At 39.6% G+C, this 23,077-nt stretch overlaps 1 protein-coding gene across 10 annotated transcripts in view; it reads left to right on the forward strand.

Moving 5' to 3' along the window:
- The first annotated feature begins 3,178 nt into the window (after positions 1 to 3,178).
- The window catches only part of phldb1b (pleckstrin homology-like domain, family B, member 1b), a 105,059-nt gene continuing 85,160 nt past the window's right edge, over positions 3,179 to 23,077 (forward strand). For 2 of the 10 annotated variants that reach the window (XM_067593892.1, XM_067593895.1), the window contains exon 1: positions 21,998 to 22,229. In XM_067593892.1, the coding sequence (XP_067449993.1) occupies positions 22,197 to 22,229 (33 nt within the window). In that variant the 5' untranslated portion in view covers positions 21,998 to 22,196. Of the gene's footprint in view, positions 3,459 to 8,764; positions 8,902 to 21,992; positions 22,230 to 23,077 lie in introns of those variants that run through there. The other 8 variants (XM_067593893.1, XM_067593891.1, XM_067593890.1 and 5 more) reach the window with 8 other exon arrangements.

The following is a 23,077-nucleotide window of genomic DNA, read 5'->3' on the forward strand; positions in this document are numbered from 1 at the left end:
AAGATTTCCCACTAGTTGCCATAACCACCTTCAGAATTTCATTTAGACAAACACATTAAATATGTTGCATCTCAGTTAGTTTGGTTGGGATGTTTGTTTCGTAACAGCCCAGCTGTGTGATTTAAGCAGACAGATGAATGTACTTCATATAAATCATGATAAATCCACCCAGTCTTACAGGAATGTTAGGCATGTGTGGTTTGTCATATCAGGACATTCATGCAAGTGCAGAACAGTACACACACAAATGCATGCAGTGGTTCCAGCTGGGCTTGGTTATATCATTGTGGAGAGTCAAGTTAGGTCCAAATAACCAGTTTGGTCAGAGAGGAAACACCAGCTACACTACGCTGATGACAGTCTGCAGAGGCTCTGCTCTCCACAGATGCGCACATTACCGCAGTCTTAGAAAAACAACACAGCATTACCTTTACTCCCTTTTAAGCTATGTGAATCAGTCTTACAGTATATTCTAGTGTAGTGATGTTTCGCTTACAGTATGTGCATGCATAACTCTGCACCACAGAAAGCATCACTAAACATAGCTCAGACGCCAGAGTGTTCTGAGTGTTCATTTCGGTTATACATGTCCATGTTTGTGTGACCTCAGTCTTGTTTTTGACTCTGTCTATAAACATAAATTCTATTTTTGTTGATACTCTCTAGCATGGAGCCAACGTAGTGGTCAATGTCATGGCAGCCGGGGCCAATTAGAATAACATTTAAAAGTTTAACAGCTAAACCTGTAAATTTCATGGCAGTTTTATCAGTCAGTGATATGTGGAAACAAGAACCAGAACTCATTTTTTCAAGACAGTGTCACTCCGTAAGATGTCTGGTAGTGCTCCACTGTGGCTGTAATTGCACAGACTGGGAGAAGAAGCGTTGAAGCTGGAGGCTTGAGGTGGAACAACTCCTTACTTAGATACTTTATGTTTTTTTTCTTTTCACGTGTCACTTATCTATATGTGTGAATGATGAAAAGACCGTCTTACCTGCATGACTAAACTTGGTAATGTTGGAACCTCTACGTATGAAATGGTCTGTAGACATGCAGAGTCAAAGCGGCTATCAAAGTGCACACCTGAGGAGTCACTGTGAGGATTCCATTGAATATTACAATATAAATATAGTTTACTGACTTTACTTATCCCTCCCTATTAGAAACCAGGAGGGGTGTCCTAGTGGCCTAGGGGTTTAAGGCGCTGATCATGTTATTTCAACGTTCTCTTTTTTAAAGTTCAACTGAAATTAAATTGCCTTTTCTTGTCAATGACAGCATACATATCTGCTCTGTGAATCAGAAATCAGTCAGTTTTCTGAAAAAGTCAGAAACTAAAAGGGTGAAATTTATATTTTAAATCCTTTGATTTCATTATGATTTACATTATTTTTGATTAAATACCATTCCTTTATCCACTTACATAGAGGGAGTTCTAATTTCGATGCAGAAAATCAAATGTTGCATAAAGCGATAATGTGTCGTTCTATCATAGGTAGAGCAGACTGTCACACTGAGCCTGATTGCATCCTGCTACACAACACAAGAGCCACAGACTCTGAACAACAACCCACATTAGCTTTCCTGATAAAGTCTCCTTGTCTAACTTACAAACATGAACACACATCTTGTCCTGCAGCTTAGCTTGTTGAACGAGCCACCAAACAAACATTCACCAGGGAAAAGTGAACCGCTAACGTCAGTTAGCAGATAGATAGCTAATTAGCCACTTAGCGGCAGCACATTTAACAGCATATAAACACCTTCCCTGTTTGCAACACACTGTCTGTCTGTGACTTGTAGCTACAGATGTTTGTTTACTTTGTCTCCGTTCTGTATGGTATAACACTGGAAGCCTAACAGCTAATGTCAGTCAAACACAGACACCAACATACAACCCCACCCCTGATATTTCTTCATTGTAATAATACAAAACTATTAAAAATACATTTAAAAAGCATGTTGACATTATTTTTGACTGCAAAGAAGGATGATTCAATGTGATTTCAGTTGGACTTTAATTCAGCCTGGGACGTTTGTTGCATGCAAACCCCCATCTCTCTTTCCTCATTTCCTGTCAGCTCTGCAATGTCTTGGGACCAATATTGTTGCATTATTATTTCCAAATGTGCGTGGAGAGCTGTGAATGTGCACATATTTCAAAGAAAACTGTCTGAAACTCAAAAAACAACGTAAATCGTAATCATATGATTGATTGATGAAGTGTAAGTATAAATAATTAGCATTGAGAACTCGAAAATAATTCTTCTACTGCCTAAATGTCAAGATGAAAATCAATACCTGCCTCTGCCTGGTGGTAGTTTTGGCAGTTACTGGGGAAAATTGGAAGCAAAGTGATACACAGCCTGGCATTATAGGGAGCACGAGCCTGTGCGCCTGAGCTCAGGGCAACTAAAACCTACGCTACAGACAGATTGTAGCAAAAGTCACAGCACACAGCCAATAGAGATGCATATGAAACCTACAAGGTGAAACTGGAGAATTTTTTGCTTTTCCAAATCTTGTTGCTAAATACACTTTTCACTCACTGATAAAGGTCCATTTACATTTGTTTTTTGAGTATATGAACATACTGTATTTTCAGATTCTGTTACACATGTAACCTTTAAATCTTATGCTACAGAGAGACTTGCCTTTCAGTGAAACAGAACTATGAATTGAAGCATGTTTATTAGAATAGAGCAGACTAGAATAGATTCTGAAAATAAGTGAATATGTGGGAAAAGGTAGCTCACAGTAACAGTAGTTCCAGTGTGAGGGAATAAATGGCTGTTCTCCAATGAAAAGTTCCCCCTCACTGTATTGGACTTGTATTCAGGACCTTGTTTACCTACGAGTCCGGTTTAAGGTGAACATTTCTGCAGCTTTTCATGAACAACACAGGATTTCTTTATCCAGAAGAATGAGCGCCTTGTGTCCCTGTATTGGGGTGAGGCTGAGCGGACAGGAAGGCTGGGAGAGTGTGTGTGTGTGTTTGTGTGTGTGTGTGTGTGTGTGTGCGTGCATGCATTTATGTGTGTGAGTGTGTGTGAGTAATGCCAAAAGAGAGAGAAAGAGAGTAAAAGAGGGAGCATGTGAGTCAAGAGAGAGTGAGAGGGAGGGGACCAGCAGCAGCAGCCAGACAGACAGTGTGTGTCAGCAGAGTGTCGGCCACATGGCTTTAGCCCAGTGTGTGTAATGACAGCGAGAGACAGAGTGTGTGTGTGTGTCGAGGAGAGTCAGTGAGAGAGACCCTGACGACAGGACAGAGATAGAGAGAGAGGGAGGACGCAGAGAAGGAAGCCTCCTCTTTGGATCAGAGTTTTTGAATTTTGTGACACCAGCAGCAGTTTTCCGTCCCGTCGCATCTTGATGAGCAGCCGTGGTGTGATTGTTTAGTCCTGCTGGTGTTACTCCACCGTCCCACTGTCACATCACACACCCACGCCTCCGTCAGGTAAAGTAGAAGCCTCACATGTTGAGATTAAAGGGTGATTGTTGTTTGATCATTGGCAGGATTGGCACTTATGTTGTGCCTGGTGTGTGTGTGTGTGTGTGTGTGTGTGTGTGTGTGTGTGTGTGTGTGTGTGTGTGTGTGTGTGTGTGGTCAGTCCAGGTGTCAGACAGGTTTGTTCATGCAGCTACAGAAGTGTAACTTATTCTCTGTTATTTTTGTGGTTTACACTTGTGATTATCACTTGAAGTACAAAAGTGCAATCTTATTTAAAAGCAGTGAAGGAATTTTTTACGCCCTTTATTACACGATTTGCACAATATATACTGTATAAATGCCTTGTATCATTTGATTGTATTCATTCAATTTAATTAATTGTATTAATAATATAAGAACCATGATCAATATGGTAATTGATGAAAATTTCATAGCGGCAGAATGCATGCAATAAAAATGTGCTTCTGTGATACATTTCTAGATAATAATTGCTGATTATACTTTAAGGTTATAAACGTATTTTTAAGTGGGGATGTAGAACATCATTGGCAATATTAGCTTGTACAATTTGTTTGTGATATAATGGATGTTTTTTTGGCATTTTCCAGTGGTTCTTACATTGTTTCATACAGTTTCTCTTCTCAGCACTACTATCAGTGACAGAATAGATGATAATGTATTTGTGGGTTTACAGATGACAGAGTTTTGATTGGATGATTTAAATGGCATTTTTCCATGGTTGAATCTGCTTTTATCACTATGAATGAACGGCAATGGGATATTAATCGTTCATCATCTGTATTTTTCCTTTTTGGGATCTTGTCTATGTTTCTTTCCCTGGAGGTTGAGTGTGTCCTTGCTTTATCAGCAGCACAGACACAACAGTCTAGACTGAGCTTGTCAGGTGGAGTCTCCCTGCGAAGCCTGAGATAATCAGGCAGGAGTGGTCAGGTCAACATGTTGGATCACACCTGGAACTGAATCAGTTAGTTTTAAAGCTGCACTAATCAGTATTTTTATATCAACAATGGATCAAATGACTACGTGCAATATGAAAGGTTTTGCTCATGTGATGAACCCACAGAGAAGTACAGAGAAGTACTGCCATTCCTCTCAGCTCTACAGAGCATTTTAACATCTTTCAGCTCATTGTTTTGGTTTTCTGGCCCTCAACTACTGTTTTGGTTCACTCTCACTCACTCTCATCAGCGTAGTTTCCAGCAGCTGCAACAGGAAGCTCTTTTCAGTGAAAAAGCTTTATTAAACCAGTGTACACTACCTGCCCAAACTGCAAACAGACAAAGTTAGCAACTAGTTTAAATGATTAAATTAAAGATTAAGACAATGTTGTCCAAGTATCAGTTACTTTTGCATTACTTTGCCTTTAATGTGAATTCTTAGGCATGTAAAATTATATTTGTACACACATGCAGCAATAATCTCTCAGTCAAGACACGTTTCTGTAAAGAATCCATCCAATAATCTTGATTTTTTTTCATAAGTGTGCCACAATTTGGATTACAATTCCAATCAGATATGATCAGTTTCTCCCTCTCTAAGCACAGATAGACAGTGTTGCTGTACCTGGAGGAGATAGAGAAGAAAACATGGGCCTGTGGAAGGCAGCACTCCTATACTGCCACGTTAGTCTCTTGGTATTCCCACCCTCCTGAAACACTGGCTGCTTTATAGGGTGAGGCAGAGAGACCCATACAGGGTTTGTTGTTGTTTGAACCCCCCGACCAAAAGCAGAGCTGGGCCACATTTTTCGGGCGTCTGGCAGAGAAAACGGCCACGCACAGTTCCCAGACTGCAGCAACTCTCCAACTAGCGATAATAAATCCTTTGTTATGTGAGCTCATTCTATTGAGAGCATAATCAAGCCAGTACAGAGGCACTCTATCTACCCCCACCACCCCCGACATCCATCCAGTCCCATTCTTTTACTGGCTCCCCTGTGTTGGGTCTTAATGCCTCCTCTGGGTGCTGTGGGTGCCCCACTTCTGCTGCTAGCGATACTGCTGACCTTGAATGTGATGATTTTCGCTGGTGAGAGACAGCCTTGTTGGATATTCACCACCAGAGGACTTTAACAGGCTTATACTTTCAGTGTATCATGGCTGCTTAGTGTAAGAGCCATGGGGAATGAGTGGATGTATGAAGGAAATTAGCAAATGGTGGCAGTTTGGCAGTTGTTGGTTGTAAATCTGGAGTAGGAGTCATCATTACATGCAGGCAATTTGCATCAGAGCCACTTGATTACAGCATCAGGTCTGGATAATGATTATTTATCAGTGGTGTGAAGCAGTTTCAGTGGTAATTGACCTCTGTGTGTAAACTGGAGTGGGTGTGTACTACTGGTTGGGTTGTGCTCATCAATTTTTCTCGACACTAATTGTCCATGTTTGATAGAAACTGAAGGCGTGATGAAGGGCGCATCTTTGCCATGAGCTGCAGGATGAAAAATAATTAGCCTGATGGGTGTGCCGTAATTTAAAAAAAACAAAAAAAACCCATGTAATATCTCAGATAACAGATCTAATATAGTGGCAAAACTGGGGCATGGGCCACTTTGATGATGCATTCTGTAAATGGAGGCACTGTAATTAGAGAAATGATCAAATTGAATTTCAAATGATAAAATAATGATAGTAAAGCATATTTCATTGAAAACATAGGTCCCTTTAATTGACTTTATGTTGCACACATCTTTACAACTTACACTAACACTAAACACAAAGTACAACTGATGCTAATATGACAGGTTTAATATAAATCCCCAGGTTAGTCAAATTATTTGGAAGGAAAAAAAAGGAGAACAGTAAAATTATTACCCAAACTCTCAGTTGAAAACATCCACAGTTTATAGATGGACTTCCTGGTTTAACTTTGACCTACTGTAGTTGTGCTGACATGTACAGTTCTCTTGCGGTATGAGGGATTATTACTGACATGAATACGGAAATTCATTCTAAAACATTCAAAATCTAATAATAGTTTGTTGATTTTATTTTGCCTTGAATGAAGCACTTTGTAATGTAGGAAAAGTGCTCTATAAATAAAGACTATTATGGTTTGTAACAATGGATCAAATGACGATGTGTGGTGTGTGTGGTAAGGTGTTGTCCGTACTGACGAACCCACAGAATTATCACCAACTATGCAGTTCCCCTCAGCTCTACAGAGAGTTTTAGCATCTTTCAGCCAAGTGTTTTGGTTTTACAGCCTGTAACCAGACTGTCTTGGTCTGCATTGTTTCCAGCAGCAGACAGCTGTTTCCAGCAAAATCCTGATAAATCCACTGTATGTTACCTGCCCAGCAGCAAATGGCAGACAGCTATAGTTAGCAACCAGCTGGTGAACATAGAGGAGCATTGAGCAGCTAGATATTCTCAGTAGTTGATGGAGAGCAAAACAGAGCTAAAAGGAGAGAGACACTCTAAATGAATGTTAATGCTGCTCTGTGACTGCTGGATGAGTAAATAGGCAACTGTGTGCCATATCAACTTTATGAGGTAATACTATGTTAGTGTTGTGTTTACAGCTTGTTGCACTGCGACCAAGTAGCAAAAAAGAAAAAAAAAGGAATGCGGCTTTAAATTTGACCTATAATCTAATGGTGAGTTATTATAACATAGACATGACACACCCTAAATACAAAAATAACAACCAAGTTGTAATAAATCATTCACTCATCCTTTAAAGTTAAAAAGGTCCAAACATTAAAAGTCTTTGTTGTTGATTTGGATTAAATTTAGAGGGATGATGGACTGCATCTTTAACAGGGAGGAAGCAGTGAGGATGAGCCCCTCATCAGTACAGCAGAGGTTACTGTAGGTCAGATTTGGGTTGCACTCTGTCCTGACATACTGCTCAGTCCACTTTGTTATTCAAACAAACAGCTGTGCAATCCGCCGTCTCTCCAACAGCTGCAGCATGCACAAGTCACGCACACACATGCAGACACACTCAAACAGGCAGCCAATCAGAATGCATGTCATCTGCAGACTGGGATATGACCTCTGTAGATTTCTCTCTCTTTCTTTTTCCTCCCCCATCATTTCCTGCCGTCATTGTCTTTGTCTTTGTCTTTTATCTCCAGCATGCCTTCTGGCCAGCGATTCATCCCAAAACAAAGACATTATCATTCTCAGACTGCTCACCTCACTTCACTTCACCTTTTCCTGTCTCACTCTCACTCTCATACTCACACACTCAGATATTAAGACTCTCAGACATTGTTGACTTATAGTACAACAATTTACAACGTCTAACCAACTGTAAGCAATATGCTGCAGATGCACACAAAAACAAACACACACACACACACACACACAGTCACACTTCACAGTGTTTTCCCAGAGGGGTTGCCATGGTAACAAAGGATTTGGCAGAGGCTGCAGTCTGGTAAAGGATGATCTCATGGTGTTTGGCTGCCGCTCCTCATCTTCACCTGGCCTATTTGGACGTGTACGCGCACACAAACGCACACAAACGCACACACACACGCACACACATGCACACACATGCACACACACTCTGTCTCTCTTTGTCTGGCTGTTTGGAAGGAAAATCTGTGAGCACACTGATGCACTATGATGTTAGTGGGTGTGTCAAAAAGGAAAGTTAAAATATAGTGAGAATAAATAGCAATAAATGCAATTGTTTTTGATAATATGGGATTAAAAGGCACATTTCTGTAATTACTATTTGAGAAAAATATTTTTTAAAAACCTTCCCCACCCATTTTCTTTTCCTTTATTTGTACAATTAAAAGATACCAAAAGATGAGAAAAAAAGACATTGAAACAGGTCTCAACAGGACAGTTACATGACATTAAGACTATCAAACAAGAGGAATATATTTTTAAAAAAATGATATATGGACAGTAAAATTGTACAATACAATATGCCATAGAATCAAATACGTAAAACATAACATTACAACAATTATTAGTAGAAACACAAGTAAAAGAATGTCTTGTTAACGTGGCAGAAAGTGGTGAAAACACAAAATGTGTGTGTGTGTATTCGTCGTTGCTATTGTGCATGTTTTCCACTCATCATCCCATAAGGAAGTATATAGTAAGTGTTTCCAGTGGCTGCTGAATGTCTTCTCAGTGTTAATGAGAGGACAATACACAGAAGGCTGTTTGGCTGTTTGGTCATCTGTGAGCAAGTCTGCTACTTGGATCAGTTTCCATGACTCAAAGGGATATCCCACGCTGCCTCCAACCGCCCCTTCATTTCCCTTCCCTCCCCTGCCTCCACCCCCTCCCTCGTCACTCCCTTCTTTCATACTTTGCCACCAACAATGTTCATTCCTACATCCAACTAAGCCGGGTGGACTTTGGTAGTACAGTATTAAATATGGACACCAGCTGGATATTATGAAAATTAATTTCTGAATGAGCTAAAAGTTGTGAAGGAGAGCATCATGCTGAAGAGGGTGAGTGACGCTGTGAATGTAAGTGTGTGTAGATGAGTGTTTGACTGTGTATCATGATAAAGTTAAAGCTCCTCCTTCAGGGTGGAAACATGCTGTTGTGTTTGTTTTGGCGACAAACTGGACGATGTTGGCTCATTAATGAACCTGCTCTGCCAAGATTTATAGAATGTCTGTGCTGAACTCATCTAGACACACTCAGATCAACTTTATTTACTATGTATGCTACGTGGACAAGAACTAAGGAGTGTGGGTTAAACTTATATATTGGTTAGCTGATATACACTCACTTAGCTACACCTGTGCAATCTAATGTAATCCAATACAACAGCTCTGTTATAAATTCTACTTTTACAAAGCTTATACATTTTCAGTTTTTGTTGACATTGTCACAAAGGTGATAATTCTACTTTATGTTTATTATTGAGGTCATAGTGGGTGGTGGTGTACTGGGATGCATTATATTGAAAAGTGTTTCTAATGTTTTGCCCCCCTCATGTATGTTGATGGAGTGGACAAAATATTAGGAACCCCATTCAGTATAATGCAGGGTCCTGTCCCCGTGTGTTGTGGTCACGCAGTGTGTGAACTTTAGTGTGGGTCATGTAGTCCAGTATGCAGCAGCAGGCCAGCAACGTTCCCACTCCTCCTCCAGAGGATTACTGCTGTTGAAAGAGCCTCTTTGTCCCCGCAAGGCTGGAATGCCGGTCCAGCTCCACGTCTTTGGGCAACACTGAGCCAAAAGTCAACGGAACCCCTGAGCAATGGAATAGCACTGGAATACCACATTCCCAGTCGCTCACTCCCACTGGTTTCACTGTGTGGTCTGTCAGCTCAAGAGGAGAAAGTGACACGTGACATTTACTCTGACTACTGCCGTCCAGCTGTTTTAGTCTTTATTACTTTATGATGTCTGAATGATGAGCCAGCAAAAGAACTGTGGAGGCTCTAGTAGTTGATGCACTGGTCACTGAGCAGATCATGCATCTGTATTTGTGATGGACATAACCTCTGTAATTTCAAACAAAAATTTCTGACGAGATGCTTTGAAGCCTTGGTGGAGCTGAGGTGCAACAAGCAAGCAGCTACCAATCGCAACAGCTGAGTGTGAAAAGCTGAGACGCCTGTCAATCAAGCAGACAGACCCCCAAAACGTACTCAAGTTTAAGCTATAATATCTGTTTAATAGAACAATAATCCTCAAAATTGCATCCAGAACACATCAGAAAATATCCAGTGAACTGAGATATTAAAGCTGCATGTTACAAGCTAACATGTTAGCGAACAGTTGTCTGTTTATACATCCATGGGACACAGAGAAACAGTAGTATTCATTTGGAGTTGTGTTTGGGGTCACATTCACTCTTTTTTTAGTTCTGTTATGGTGTCCTCTAACTTCTGAGAAAATTACATGACTCTTTTTCTCGCTACAGACTCCACTATGCTAGCTGCTATACAGTCTCAGGTCTGGGATGTTTGGCGCTAGGTAGGTAGTGAACAGCAGGTCCATCAGAGCTTCACCAACCGAAAACAGTTGAGAATTATGAGAACAATGAGACTGAACCAAAACAATAAAGTTATGAGCTATACCAAAACAATGAGCTGAAAGGTGCTAAAACACTCTGCAGAGATGGGTGATGATTCTCTATGGGCTGATAAAAGTAATGACATGGAAATGCATCCAATAGTGCAGATATTTCAATCTGGACCAAAGTGGGTGACCAACCGACTGACAGATCAGCTTGCCATCCATAGAGCACCCTGCTAGCATGGCTAAACTACTACAGAAATTGTATTTTAAGAGAGACCTTGGACTCTCTGAAGAGACTACTGTATCGTCAGTTTTTCTTGGATGCAACATCTTGTGGCCATTAAGGGAACCACAGCAACACGTAAGCATTGGCTTTAAGTCAGCTTTTTGATTTAGGAGTCCTGGACCTAAATTGGCCAGTTCTAGTGTCATTAGCAGGAGTGTACTCAATCATTTGTTTCTTGGTGAAGGCAAACACAGCCTGAATCCAGATCTGTCTTTAGAGTACAATTCTGGCAGACTAAAGAAACTATTCATGCAGGGGTCATATTTCAGCTGTTCTCTCCTAACAGAGGAAAAAACAATACATTCATGCTGTCACTGATCATGTTTTAAAGCTGGTCTTCATCACCTTCATCCTTATCCGTTTGTCAAACGTATTAGTCTTTGGCTCTGAGCGTTGTCATGCCAGCACACTCACAATGATTGTTAGTGTTGGACTGGAGTTAGGACATGTTTCAGTAGATTGAATAGCTTCAGCGCAGTGGAATTTAAGGAACGCGCCACCCAATCATCAGATAGGTGATAAATGAAAGGAAAAAAAAAAAACATCTTAAAGTTTCTCAGTGAGTTGTTGTTCCACCACTAGGCCTCAGCATGCCACACTGCAACCCGACAAGGAATATTTGACACTCAAAAAAGACAGAATTACAGTGGAGTATTCCTTTAACACCAACTAGCAGCAACACAGCAACTAAAGGTCAGAGTAGAGTGGTTGCAATAAATCAAAAAATGTAATTAATTTTCTGTAAAAAAAAAAAAAAATGTTCTTTTCAACATGTCAAAAAATGTATTTTACAACCGTTTCCACTCATTCTCTTGAGTACAGAGACAGCCAGAGAAAAACTGAGTCATCTCTGCTTGTGGCTCCAGCTCTGTGTCTTAGTCAAAGTTACCACTTTGCTGTGTTGGATTACAATGGTTTGGATAACGACAACAAGTATTCTTTCATAGAGGCTTTGAGGTGTAATTTCTACTGTCACTGAAGACAATAATCTAATAATGACGGGCCCTCTGATCCTCAGAACTGCTGTGCTGCAGTTTCACACATCTCTGCTGCCAGTGATTTCACAGCTTTGATGACAAAGCAGGCAAACACTACACTACAACTTATAGCCAGCCAGGCTCTAATGTCAACCTATTTGCTCTGTTTACCGGTGTATTTGTACTGGAACCTGTATTCATCTGAGGAAAGTCAGCAGAGCTATTTTTCAGCCCAGTACGACCACAGAAGTTTAATCTTGTCTTGCTCATGGACATCTCAACAGTAGTCATTGAGGATGGTGGAGAGGTTATTTATTCACTTTGCTCACCTATATTTTCCCATTCAATCCTTGGATTCAAGCAGCATGTCTGTAACTGCTGCCACTCCAGTGTGCACAGTGTGTTTGTTTGTGTGTGTTTATACCACTTTGTGTCTGCACAAGACACAAAGACGGGGCAGCTGGTGTGTTTAGCTGCCTGCTGATAATGGCGTCTCTCCAATGCACAGTGTTTTCATGCCAGAGTAATGAATCTGTGTTTACTCATGCTATCAGGCTATGAGGGGTACGCTGCTATCTCACTGAGCATAGATTTACATTTTAATGTGTGCTGGTTAGCCTTACTCTTATCTGTGTAAAAATACTATACTGTGTAGAAGCAATCATTCAGAACAAAATGTGATTCATAATTCCAACCAACAAATATGAATAACATTTTTAAAAGAATTGTTCTGAACGTGGCGTCATAACACGTTTTGTCTCAATTTATCTAGAACCTTGGAGCATTTGTCTCCTGTTTTCATGTCAGCACATAATTCATCGATTGGAACAAGACCATGCTGACAGGCTGGTTTGTCAGTGTGCTTCCAAACCAAATCTCATTTAAAAACAGAGCATAGCCAAAATAAATCCTTTCCTGCACCAAATTTCTGACCAATGAATTGACGGCCGCCAAGGAGCTTTTCTTGTCAGATGGCGTTTGCTTAAAACTCAGACTCGTCATAAATACAGTGAAACAATAGTTAGTACCCTAATTCAAATTTAAAGGTGCATGTTCTTTTTTTTGGCCATCTTTGAGCACCGGAACAACATGATAAAGTTGTTCTGGTTAACATGTTAGCAAACATTCACATATCTACACATCCAGCAGACATGGAGCTACATTACATTCATTTGCAATAGTATTTTTGGCCACTTAAGTCCAACGTTTACTTTTAGCTCTAGTTTGGTCTCCACCGACCACTGAGAAAAACATCTGGCTGTTTAGCTGCTAAATGCTCCACTGTGTTCACCAGCTAGTAGTTAACCTCATCTGTCTGCAGTTAGATGTTGGGCAGGTGGCGCACAGTGGGTTTATCAGAGCTTTTTCACTGAAAAGAACTGCCTGTTGCTGCTAGAAACAAGGTTGATAAGAGCAACATGAGTGGGCTGGAAAACCAAAACAATGACCCAAAGAAGACTAAAAGGCTCCATAGAGTTGAGATGAAATGCAGAGTTGAATAATAATTCTCTTTTCGTTAAACACTAGGAGTTACACAATACACATTGTAATTTGATCCATTGTTAGTATAAAAATATTGATTAGTGCAGCTTTAAGTCAATTGAAACTGCATCCATTTATCGCGTCTATTTAGACTGAAGAACCGTCATGAGAAAAATAAATGTGTATTACATTAAACTAGTATCAAACTGATACTGATTCATGTATGTTGACTGTATTTTGAAGATAAGAGGAAAGCTATAATTATCAACTGGAGGTAATTTTTTTAAATCTTTTTTTTATTATTTGCTACCAGTCCAACCACCTGCTACTCAGCAAATATAATAACTGCACTTTAGACATCTGAGCAGATGTGATAATAACAGACATCAGGTCAGTCCTGTCCCACAGCAGGGTCTGACCCTGACCTTTGCCTGTGTCACTTACAGGAAACAGTCCCTGGCTCAGCTCGATGCACAGGAAGTCTACATATAGTGACACTCAGACTGCTGGATGAAGCCTCTCTGTATGTCATCTTCTTCCTCTGTCTGTCACATGCTTCATCCTGTTGCTTGCACACTCTTTTGCTGTGAGTCTGGACATGTGCCTCTGTACAAAAATAAGATTATCACAAAGGTTTGGTAGGTGATATTCCCAAATACATAAATAGTATCAAACTGTTGCAAGTTATGTAATGACATAACCTTTTAAAGAGGAATTAAAAGCACATATAACCGAGTTTTGCTCATATTTGTGTGAAACTACCACTAACTTCACTTTTATCTCATATTTCTCAAAACGTCGGTCAAAATGACAACTTCCTGACACATTATTTGATGGATTTGCAACACGATAAGCTGTTAAAGCTCGTAAAAGAGAATGCTGTTGTTTTTGTAACAGATATCTCTTCAAACCATGACACCACAACTGAGGACGCCACCAACCAAAGCTATTCATGATCGTCTTATAAAGCTGGTAATGCTATGTTAAGGTTTGGGTTTGTAAGCCACCACTGGGGCAGTGATGTGTGTGCAGACAGCCATAAGTGAAGTTGTAAGAAATAGTTGAGAAATAACTGCAGACAGACAAGACTTTGTCCCACCCAAACTTCCATAGATGGACTTCTTCCTGTGTTTCCCACCAAAATGTAACTGCTCTAAGGATCCACAGGACTACAGAGACTTTTCAAAGTCAGAATTATGTCTAAAATGTTTATATTTTATAATTCCTCCTTTTTGGTATACATCTGGATGTCCTTATTCTTGATATATCTCTAAAACATTGCATGAAATTCAGGAAATTCCTTGACCAGTGTGAAGAGTCAGAGGTCATGAATGTGTGCTCATGTCCAGCAAGATGAAGCAACGGTCAGCCAAAGACAGACTAGAGACAGATGTAGAGTTACAGATGTGGACATATAAATGAGCCTAGTTGGTAAACATGTGTGTGCTGGTGTCACCTGATAGCATTTCTGGGTGAGGAGGTTTTCTGTATTGAGTGCATACATACATAAATTGAGGTATATAACATTTAGAATGACTTTTTCAGGGATAACTCTGTGTGGAGGAGACTTTAGGTCTGTTCAAAGATCTCAGTATGATCAAAGCATGAGGGTCTGTGTGTTTGTAGTTGTGAGCAGATGAAGGCTGTCTGCTGGGTGTTGTCAGACTGTGGTTTCATATACAGTGTGTTGTGTATGAGCTGCACAGCCGCCTCCTCACTGCCATAAAATCACTTTTTGCCTGGCTGCCTGTGTGTTCCACAAAGGCAGACTTGTATAATTTATGTTGAAGTTTTCAGATGTTTAACTATCTTGTCATTGTTGTTATGATGTTGCATCCAAATCAGTTACCTCATCTCATCATATTAGTTTAAAACACTCAGATGATCTGTATAAATACATCTGAAAGAGCCACTTGTCTTGGAGAATTTTACAGCTGGAATGGAGTGATTTAAAAATGCTGTGCTTTGTATGTTGTGCCACAAAAACAGCAAGATTTTACATAACTTACCTCCTATGATTTGGAGATGTGTATATATAGCATATACAGTCGGCAGTCTGGTCCAAAAAGAAGCGTAAATTGTGGCTCCACCCTTCTTCCCACGGCAAAAGTTTACTGCATATCTGTGGTTTGTTTCTAAAAACAGAATGTGTCATTTGTCTATGGCTGCATCCAGCAGAGAAAAACAAAGTAACACTGCAGCATGCAGACAGCAGACTCCTTCAACTGGCAAAAATCTATCTTCCACTGTCAGTTTTCTGAGCAGAGGACGCTGTGAAGTCAATGATGGCCATGAGAGAAACCTTCATGTGTCTCTGATTCTGTATTATTGATATGGCAACAACACTTTGTGCAATTTTCACACATTTACCTGAATTTTTGCCTCATATCAACCGCTCAAAAAATTTAAAAACAAAATTTAAGGGGTTTTTTGAGGGTTAACACTTGCTTTTAATGTTAAGGTTAGAATTAGGTTCGGGTTCAGTTTAGGGCAAGGGTTGGGGTTATGCATTTAGTTGTGATGGTTAAAGTTAGTGAATGCATTATGTCAATGAGGGTCCTCACAAGGATAGAAGTACAACTGTGTGTGTCTAAAAAGAAACTCCAAGGTCAGAGAGAATGCAGCCAGAGATGGATCGAGGGCGTGTAAATGATAAGAAAGAAGAATTATGAAGAGAGAGACTAACGAAGCAAGATAGACAGACAGAGAGAAATGTGGTGGGATATCCCTGCAGAGGGAAGATTATCCAACAGGCTGCACTATCAGGAGACCAGAGCAGAGCTGTGTGGCGGCAGCTGGCTGCACAAGATAGAACCAGGGAGTAAAGTATCTGCCCTTCTATTCCTCCTTCATCATCTGCTCCTAGCTGTCAGTGATGCTCGTCTCTCTGTCCGTAACATCCACCACACATCAACACTTGTTTAAATGCATATTGCATGGAGGCCCCTATTGAGGGTTTACTGTATTAAAGGATAGGTTCAACTTTTTTCAAGTCTGACTGTCAAATCAATATTAACTTCCCCATAGTTTTGGTTGCTGTAATTGTTCCTTTTGTCCATACTGACCGCAAAGAGATTCCTTTAATGTGATTCCAATGTAAGTGATAAAGAACAAAAACAAATTATGTGAAGAAAAGTTCAGCTAAAGCTAAATATTAAGCCTCTGCTACTTTTAGTAACCATACAAATTGAGAAAATTATTACATTTTTGGTCATACACAGAACAAAAACACACAGTAACGGTTGTTTCTTATGGTATTTTTGTAAGTTTCAAGCTGCTTACTATCACACACTGCCTGGTTTATCACTCATATGTCAAATACTTACAGCTGTGTGTTGTTAGCCATGTTACCACCAGCTTATCAGTAAACATAAAGAAAGGACAAAGAACATAAGCTCTAATACGTAACCTAATATTATCTCTATATGTGACCAGCGATGTAATATGTAAAGTGTCACAGTTATAGTGGTGATAAACAGGGAGATGTTAGCTGCTAGCTGAGCTAACAGAAGAGCAGAGATTATACACTGATGTTTTGCTCAGATTAACCCACACAGTAGATATCGTTGTTTGTTGAGTTGGTCTTAATATCAGATTCCAATATCTGATACACTAACATTTTAACAAAGCAGTGTTTTTTTTACATAGCATATCACTGCCAGTGTTAGCTTTTACTTTTGCTAACCAAACAAAGATGGCTGACAGATCAGACCAGGGCCTCGTTTCCTGATAACAATCGATCTTAGAGTGTTTTCTACGAACGCTCTTAAATTTCTACACGTTTTCCAAAGCTGAACTTAAGAACCAGTGCACATGCACACCTTTAAGAGCTTCTTAACGTCGTCTGTCTGTGGTGCTGAAGGTGATGCTGAATTCAAGTAACGCTGCATATCGTTCAGTATGAAAACGAAGCTTCATGTACAGTAAACAATGTACAGTCTTTATATAATACATGTTGTTGGGTGGAGGTCAGGCTATCATGCAAGAACAGGGCGAGGAGGACGGTGATGACACAAACTGGCAGATCACTTGTTGAATTAAATTTTGTGTGCATGTTAGTTTTACGCTCTAATTTAAACATCATCAGTCCTCATTTTACACCAAACATCACTTAACAAAGAACATGATATGTTGACGATGTTAACAATAAAAGTATTGACTTAAAAATGTATGAAAACAATGAAAAACTTAAATGAAACATGTAGTTTTTGGTTCCTCCTGTAGTAGTTTTTGCTTCTTAAGATGCTCTTGGCCTCCTATGAGTGGGTAGGAGTCACTTATCTTTGATCGTTTCTAAGAGCGTTTTGTTACAATGCTTTTGGGAAACACCTCTTAAGCTTGAAAAGGTTCCTAAAATGGATTTTATGATCATGTTAGTCTTAAGATGCTTTTGGGAAATGATGAAACCAACTGACTAGTCTTTTATTAGTGCCTTGTTGCTACTGTTGAGCCTTTTATTGTAATTTGTACAACACTTTGGACAACTCTAGTTGTTTTTAAATGTGCTTCATAAATAATCTTGACTTGACAACAATGGGGCAAAAACACAGTGTGAATTTTGAGGTTAGATTATGAGAAGACCGCCTCCAACATACAGACATACAGGCTGCAGAGCTCTGTGTTTGCTTATTGGGCTAAAGACAAGACAGTTACTCGATGTTTTTCCGGTGTCTCTGCAGTCTTTACACTGATGTATACTTTTCCTTTATTTGCACTCAGACCGTTGTCCGCTGGACTTCCATAAAGCGGCCAGGTGTGTTTGCTCAGAAGTCTGTGACACACCTACAAGGCTGGAACACCTCCTTCCCCTCCATTCATTTACATCCTCATCGCTGTTTCCACCACTTCAGCGTCTCTTCAGCGGCGTCTTGCCTGTGGATATAAAGTGCGTCTCATGCCAAATTAATTTGATCACATGATCAAACGTGCAAAGTCTGTAACAGCATGGTAGGAGTGTCTGTTAAATTACATAAAACTCTGATTTAAGGATTTAAATCCTAAACTTTACTGGCAGTTTGATCTGTCAGGTAGAAACGTGTCCATTTCAGTCCTTCATGTCCCACCATATCTGACCACTGTAGTAAGTGTAACTAAGTAAATAAGTTATCTTTAATTATATAGCACTTTTCAAAACCGTAGTTACAAAATGTTTTACAGAGGATGATTGTATTCAACATATCCCGTAAATTCACTTCACTCATTCAAAGTCTGCCTCGAGTGCTGGCAAGAGTCCGTGCATGTGGTCTCCACTTAGTCCAGTAAGCAGATAAGATGAAAAGATGAAACTTTTAGGATCTTTCTGGGGAACGTGACTTGTTTGATCAGTAAATGTATGTTTTTTTCAGGATGTGTGGACTGGGCAAAGATGTCTTTTTACTTAGAAAAACAGTAAAAAAAAAAAAAAACACAACTGTTGCTTCACACAGCAGAGAGTACAGGTTAATGGTGAACGTATGAACCATACAGTCAATGGTATGAACAGCAGCATAACACTCCACCAACACATCAGGCTGACTACAAACACATGGTAGATGGATGCTTTCCTCAGACAAACAGCTTGTGAAGCGATGCATCCTTTTCTCTGTCTTCACATTCCTGATTATCTCCACATTCACTGAGATTGCTCCCATCCTGTTTAAATGACCAGTTTGTTTGTCCCAGAGGATTGACTGCTACTGGACAAGAAGCTGAACTACACAACTAAACTCCTCTACACAGGCTTACAGACACACTTTACCTCCCTAGATCTTCCCTTTCCATGTTCTTCTCTGTTGAATTCTACAGTAAAATCAGACTAGTGTAAAGTAATGCATTTAATAAGGCCATACTATGATTGATCATGAATGTGGAATACCCAGCTATTGGTAAATCTACTTAACACATCATTTTGACATACTGTACATCCTTGATCCAGGAATTGGCCCATATCTCAAGAACTGGACTAGATTTCCATGAATAGCTAATGTGGATATTCATGATCCCGTGAGGATGAACCTTTTTCATTTTGATTATTCCTTTAACACAGCCATCAGGACAAAACGTCTAGTTTGAACACAAGATATGTGATAATTTAGAAACAATTCAAAAAATTTGCTGAGCAAATTCTTGTTCCCAAGTAGATAAACCAGTTTAATCTTTATCACTCTATGGCCTTTCCACTGGCGAGACTAACTTTCAATTTTTAGTCCCACTACACTAGTAAAACATTTCAATATATCGTTGGTCTTGCTGAACACTTTTTTATTGTGGGGTACAAGTGGGCAATATGGATAAAATCTTACCCAATATATTAACTTATACTACAATATTGATATACAGTATGTTGTGATAAAGCAACTTTTAAATTCAACTTGAGATTTTAGATCAACTAAATACTAAAATATAACACATTAACAGATAAAAAAGCCGGTGATATTAAACAGCAAATGGACTTATGATCTCAGTAAAATTGAGAAATCATTTTCAATTCTGTTTGATGATAATGATCAGCTTTTGAAAATAACCTATCTGCAGCATCTTCTCTCTCCTCTCTATCATCATTTCTACCCATCTGAACTACATTTTAATCCTCCATCTAGTTGGCAGGCCTCCTCCTTCCCTCCCTGCCTCTACATTTTTGCATTCCAACTAAATGGTGAGCCACCCTCCCTCCCTCGCTTTCATAACCCCATCAAAAAAAAAAAAACAAAAAAAAAAAGATTCCCTCATGTGTGAGGAGAGATCCATGCCTGCTCAACAGGAAACAATGCCAGCCTTTCTGCCCTGGCATGAGAGAGGAGAGAGGGAGAGGGAGGGAAAGAAATAGAGAGATTGAGAGTTCTTTGTGTGTCCGGTGAGAGTTTCTGGATCTGAGAGAAAGGAAAGCTGCTGATGTCCCCCCACACACTGAGAGAAATGGGCTTTGATGTGGTGGGAACAAACACCCACACTCACTAATATGGAAGTTGAAGATCTAGTATAAATTGAACTTCAGAGAGGACTTTTGTCAAACTATAAAATGGCAAATAGCTTTTTAAATCACTCTTTCTGCTAAGGGGCACTTATGAACTTTAAACATAGCTAACAAACTAGCTAACTTAGACATCTACGGGTTACTGTGGCTAATTTGAGGTTGAAAGGCTGTTAGCTAACACTGAACTACAGTTTCTGCATTTTCAGCAGGACTAATCTGTTTCTTCATCTTAACTTCTTATCTTAGAGATTTATTAGATCATAAAATCTCTACATGTTTGGCTCTTCTAGTCATTTGATTAACGTGTTTGATATCAGCCCATAAAGCTCAGAGTTCAGCTGTTATTATCAGAGAAATCCTAAACGATAAATCTGGTGACATTCTATATATTTTTTTATTGTCAATAAATCTCATGTACAGACCAAAACCAATGATCCCACTGATAAGTATTGTGTGTGTATCCAAAGTCTGATATATCTTATTCCTCTGTGCTATTAACTATTAAAAACACATCAATGAGCCACGCTGCTGCACTGGATGACATGATCCTTCAGATGAACACACACGCTGTGGTTTATTTGACTAGAGGACTGGTTTCCAACTAGGGGCTCAGGTCACATAATGAATCTGAGAGGTCACAAGATGTTTAACAAGATAACAAAGAAGAAGAAAAGCATAGTTCTGCTTCATAAAACTGTTTTTTTCTTTCCATTTTGTTGTGGACATTTATCTTCTTGTCTTTACTTTTTGCTTGTGAAATACTGGACAGTTTTACTTCTTCAGGCTTCTAAAAGGAGTCCCTCTTTGCTCACAGTTCATAGAAATACATAACCTTTGATTAGTTGTTGTGAGTTAAATTTGGATTGTTTTAAAGGATAACAAGCCCCAAAGGTAGGGAACCATTGCATTGTAGAACACCAGTTGCATATAAATACACAGCTGAAAACCTTTTCCTGCTGTTTGAGTAACATTAGCTAAAAACTATAGTACAGCTGTTTCAGAAAATTACTGAGCTTTAAAAACAACAAAAAACTATATATACTATATAGTTGTGAACTGTTAAAAAGATTTGTGTTTCCAGTAGGAAGCAATGGGCTTGGGGTAGGAATTCGGAAAGCTGCCAAGTAATGATGGTCATTGTATTGAAGGTTTTGTTCTTTTGTTCTTGAGTTTTGTTGGTTGATGGCCAGATTTCTCCTCTATGTAGGCCTGCAACTGTGTAGGACTGTACACTACTTCATTAATTACAATGTTGCTTTTTTATTATAATGAAAGACATAACTCATAGGAAATACATATCTGATGACCACATGAGCGTGTTGTGGTGCCCACAGGAACCCACAGACACCACTGTCTTATTAACCTGTTTAAGCTTTTTCCAGTTATATTAAAAAGTTGTCTTGTATTAGTAAAACATATGTTTTTATATCATATTTTATGGTTGATGATGCAGTTCATCTTTAAGTATTTTTATCTTTTTAGTCATTCTTGTCTTTCTTCTAGGAAAAAATAATATCATCTCTCATGAACACCACTTCATACTATACTATTCATGGTTTATTCATGGTGGCTTGTTCAATCAGGTATTGTTGCACATTTGCGTGTAACCACACATCTTCCCGCTTCAACATGTTCACCACTGTATTTCTGATTTTTATTTTTTATCAAATACTTTCACTCATCACTCTCTTCCTCTCTTCCTCTCTGAGCTTTCTTCTCCTTTTTCTCTTTTGATGACTGCTCTCTCGCACACACACACACACACACACACACACACATGCACACATGTCTCTCTGTTATCTGGGTCTTTGGTGCTGCCAGTCAGGAATGTAGGTCTTAGTTTAGTGGAGCAAGCAGCAACAGGTCCACCTCCTGAATTGGAGTTTGTAGAGGATACTGCTGCACCGGTAGCTTGAGACAAAAGACACAGATCAAGACAAAGAGACAATTTGTGCTTCATGGAAAGGAGCAGCGTTGATGAATTTGTACTGAATTCACTCTGCGGTCTCAGAGGTGTCCTCCCCAACCAAGTTCACACTGATAGGACTGAGTCAGGAGCAGCTCTTTGCCATGGAGCCTGTGCATTTGGACAACTGGAGAAAGGTAATGATCACATTTAGAGACAGGTTGGCATTAAAAGGTAGGGGGGGGGGATTCCTCATAAGAGAGATTGCATGAAACCTGAGGGGGAAACAGTTTCTTCCCTCCTCTGGCTGAGATAAGTGTTTCTTATTGCATGAAAGAGTTTTTCAGATGGAATTTTTAAACATTTATTTTTATTTTCTGGCTGTTTTGTGATTTACTGTTTGAGGCTTGCCTGAAGCTGACTCCACTGAATATCATTTCATGGGGTCTGTCAGGAGAGCAAATATGATGATATTGCAGCAGTGTTTTGTTATCCTGAGGGCAGAGTACATCAGAACCATATTTTCCACCCCCGCTGCACAACATTTTAGACATGCAAACGACTCCGGGTACACTCTGATTCTCTGTGATTGCTGTAATTATGTGTTTTCAAAGCTTTTTTTTTCTCCTCTGTTTCCTCACAACTGCAAGCTTCTCACATCTCACATAATGACTGCATAAGCATTTTATCACATGTATTCACCCTTAAACAGAATCTGGCCACTTAACATGTGCACTATTATAGGCATGGGGTATTATTTATAGCCACTTCTTCAGTGCTGACTTGATGGAAATTCCCAAAAATGACTGAGTAAGAAGGGAGGCATTTGTGGGATTTGGGCACTGTGTGTCTGTGTGTGTGTGTGTTTTCATAGAGGCTGAGAGACAAGAGAGCAGCCAAGGTGGCTGATTTCCAGTGAATGTGTCAACTACCAAGAGATTTAAACGTGCGCGCATGTGTGTGTGTGTGTGTGTGTGTGTGTGTATGTGTGTGTTACTTCCTCAGCGGCCAGCAGAGTGTGTTGCTAAATGCTGTCTACCATCTG

This window comes from Thunnus thynnus, chromosome 7, assembly GCF_963924715.1.
Source record: "Thunnus thynnus chromosome 7, fThuThy2.1, whole genome shotgun sequence".
Classification (NCBI taxonomy): Eukaryota; Metazoa; Chordata; class Actinopteri; order Scombriformes; family Scombridae; genus Thunnus; species Thunnus thynnus.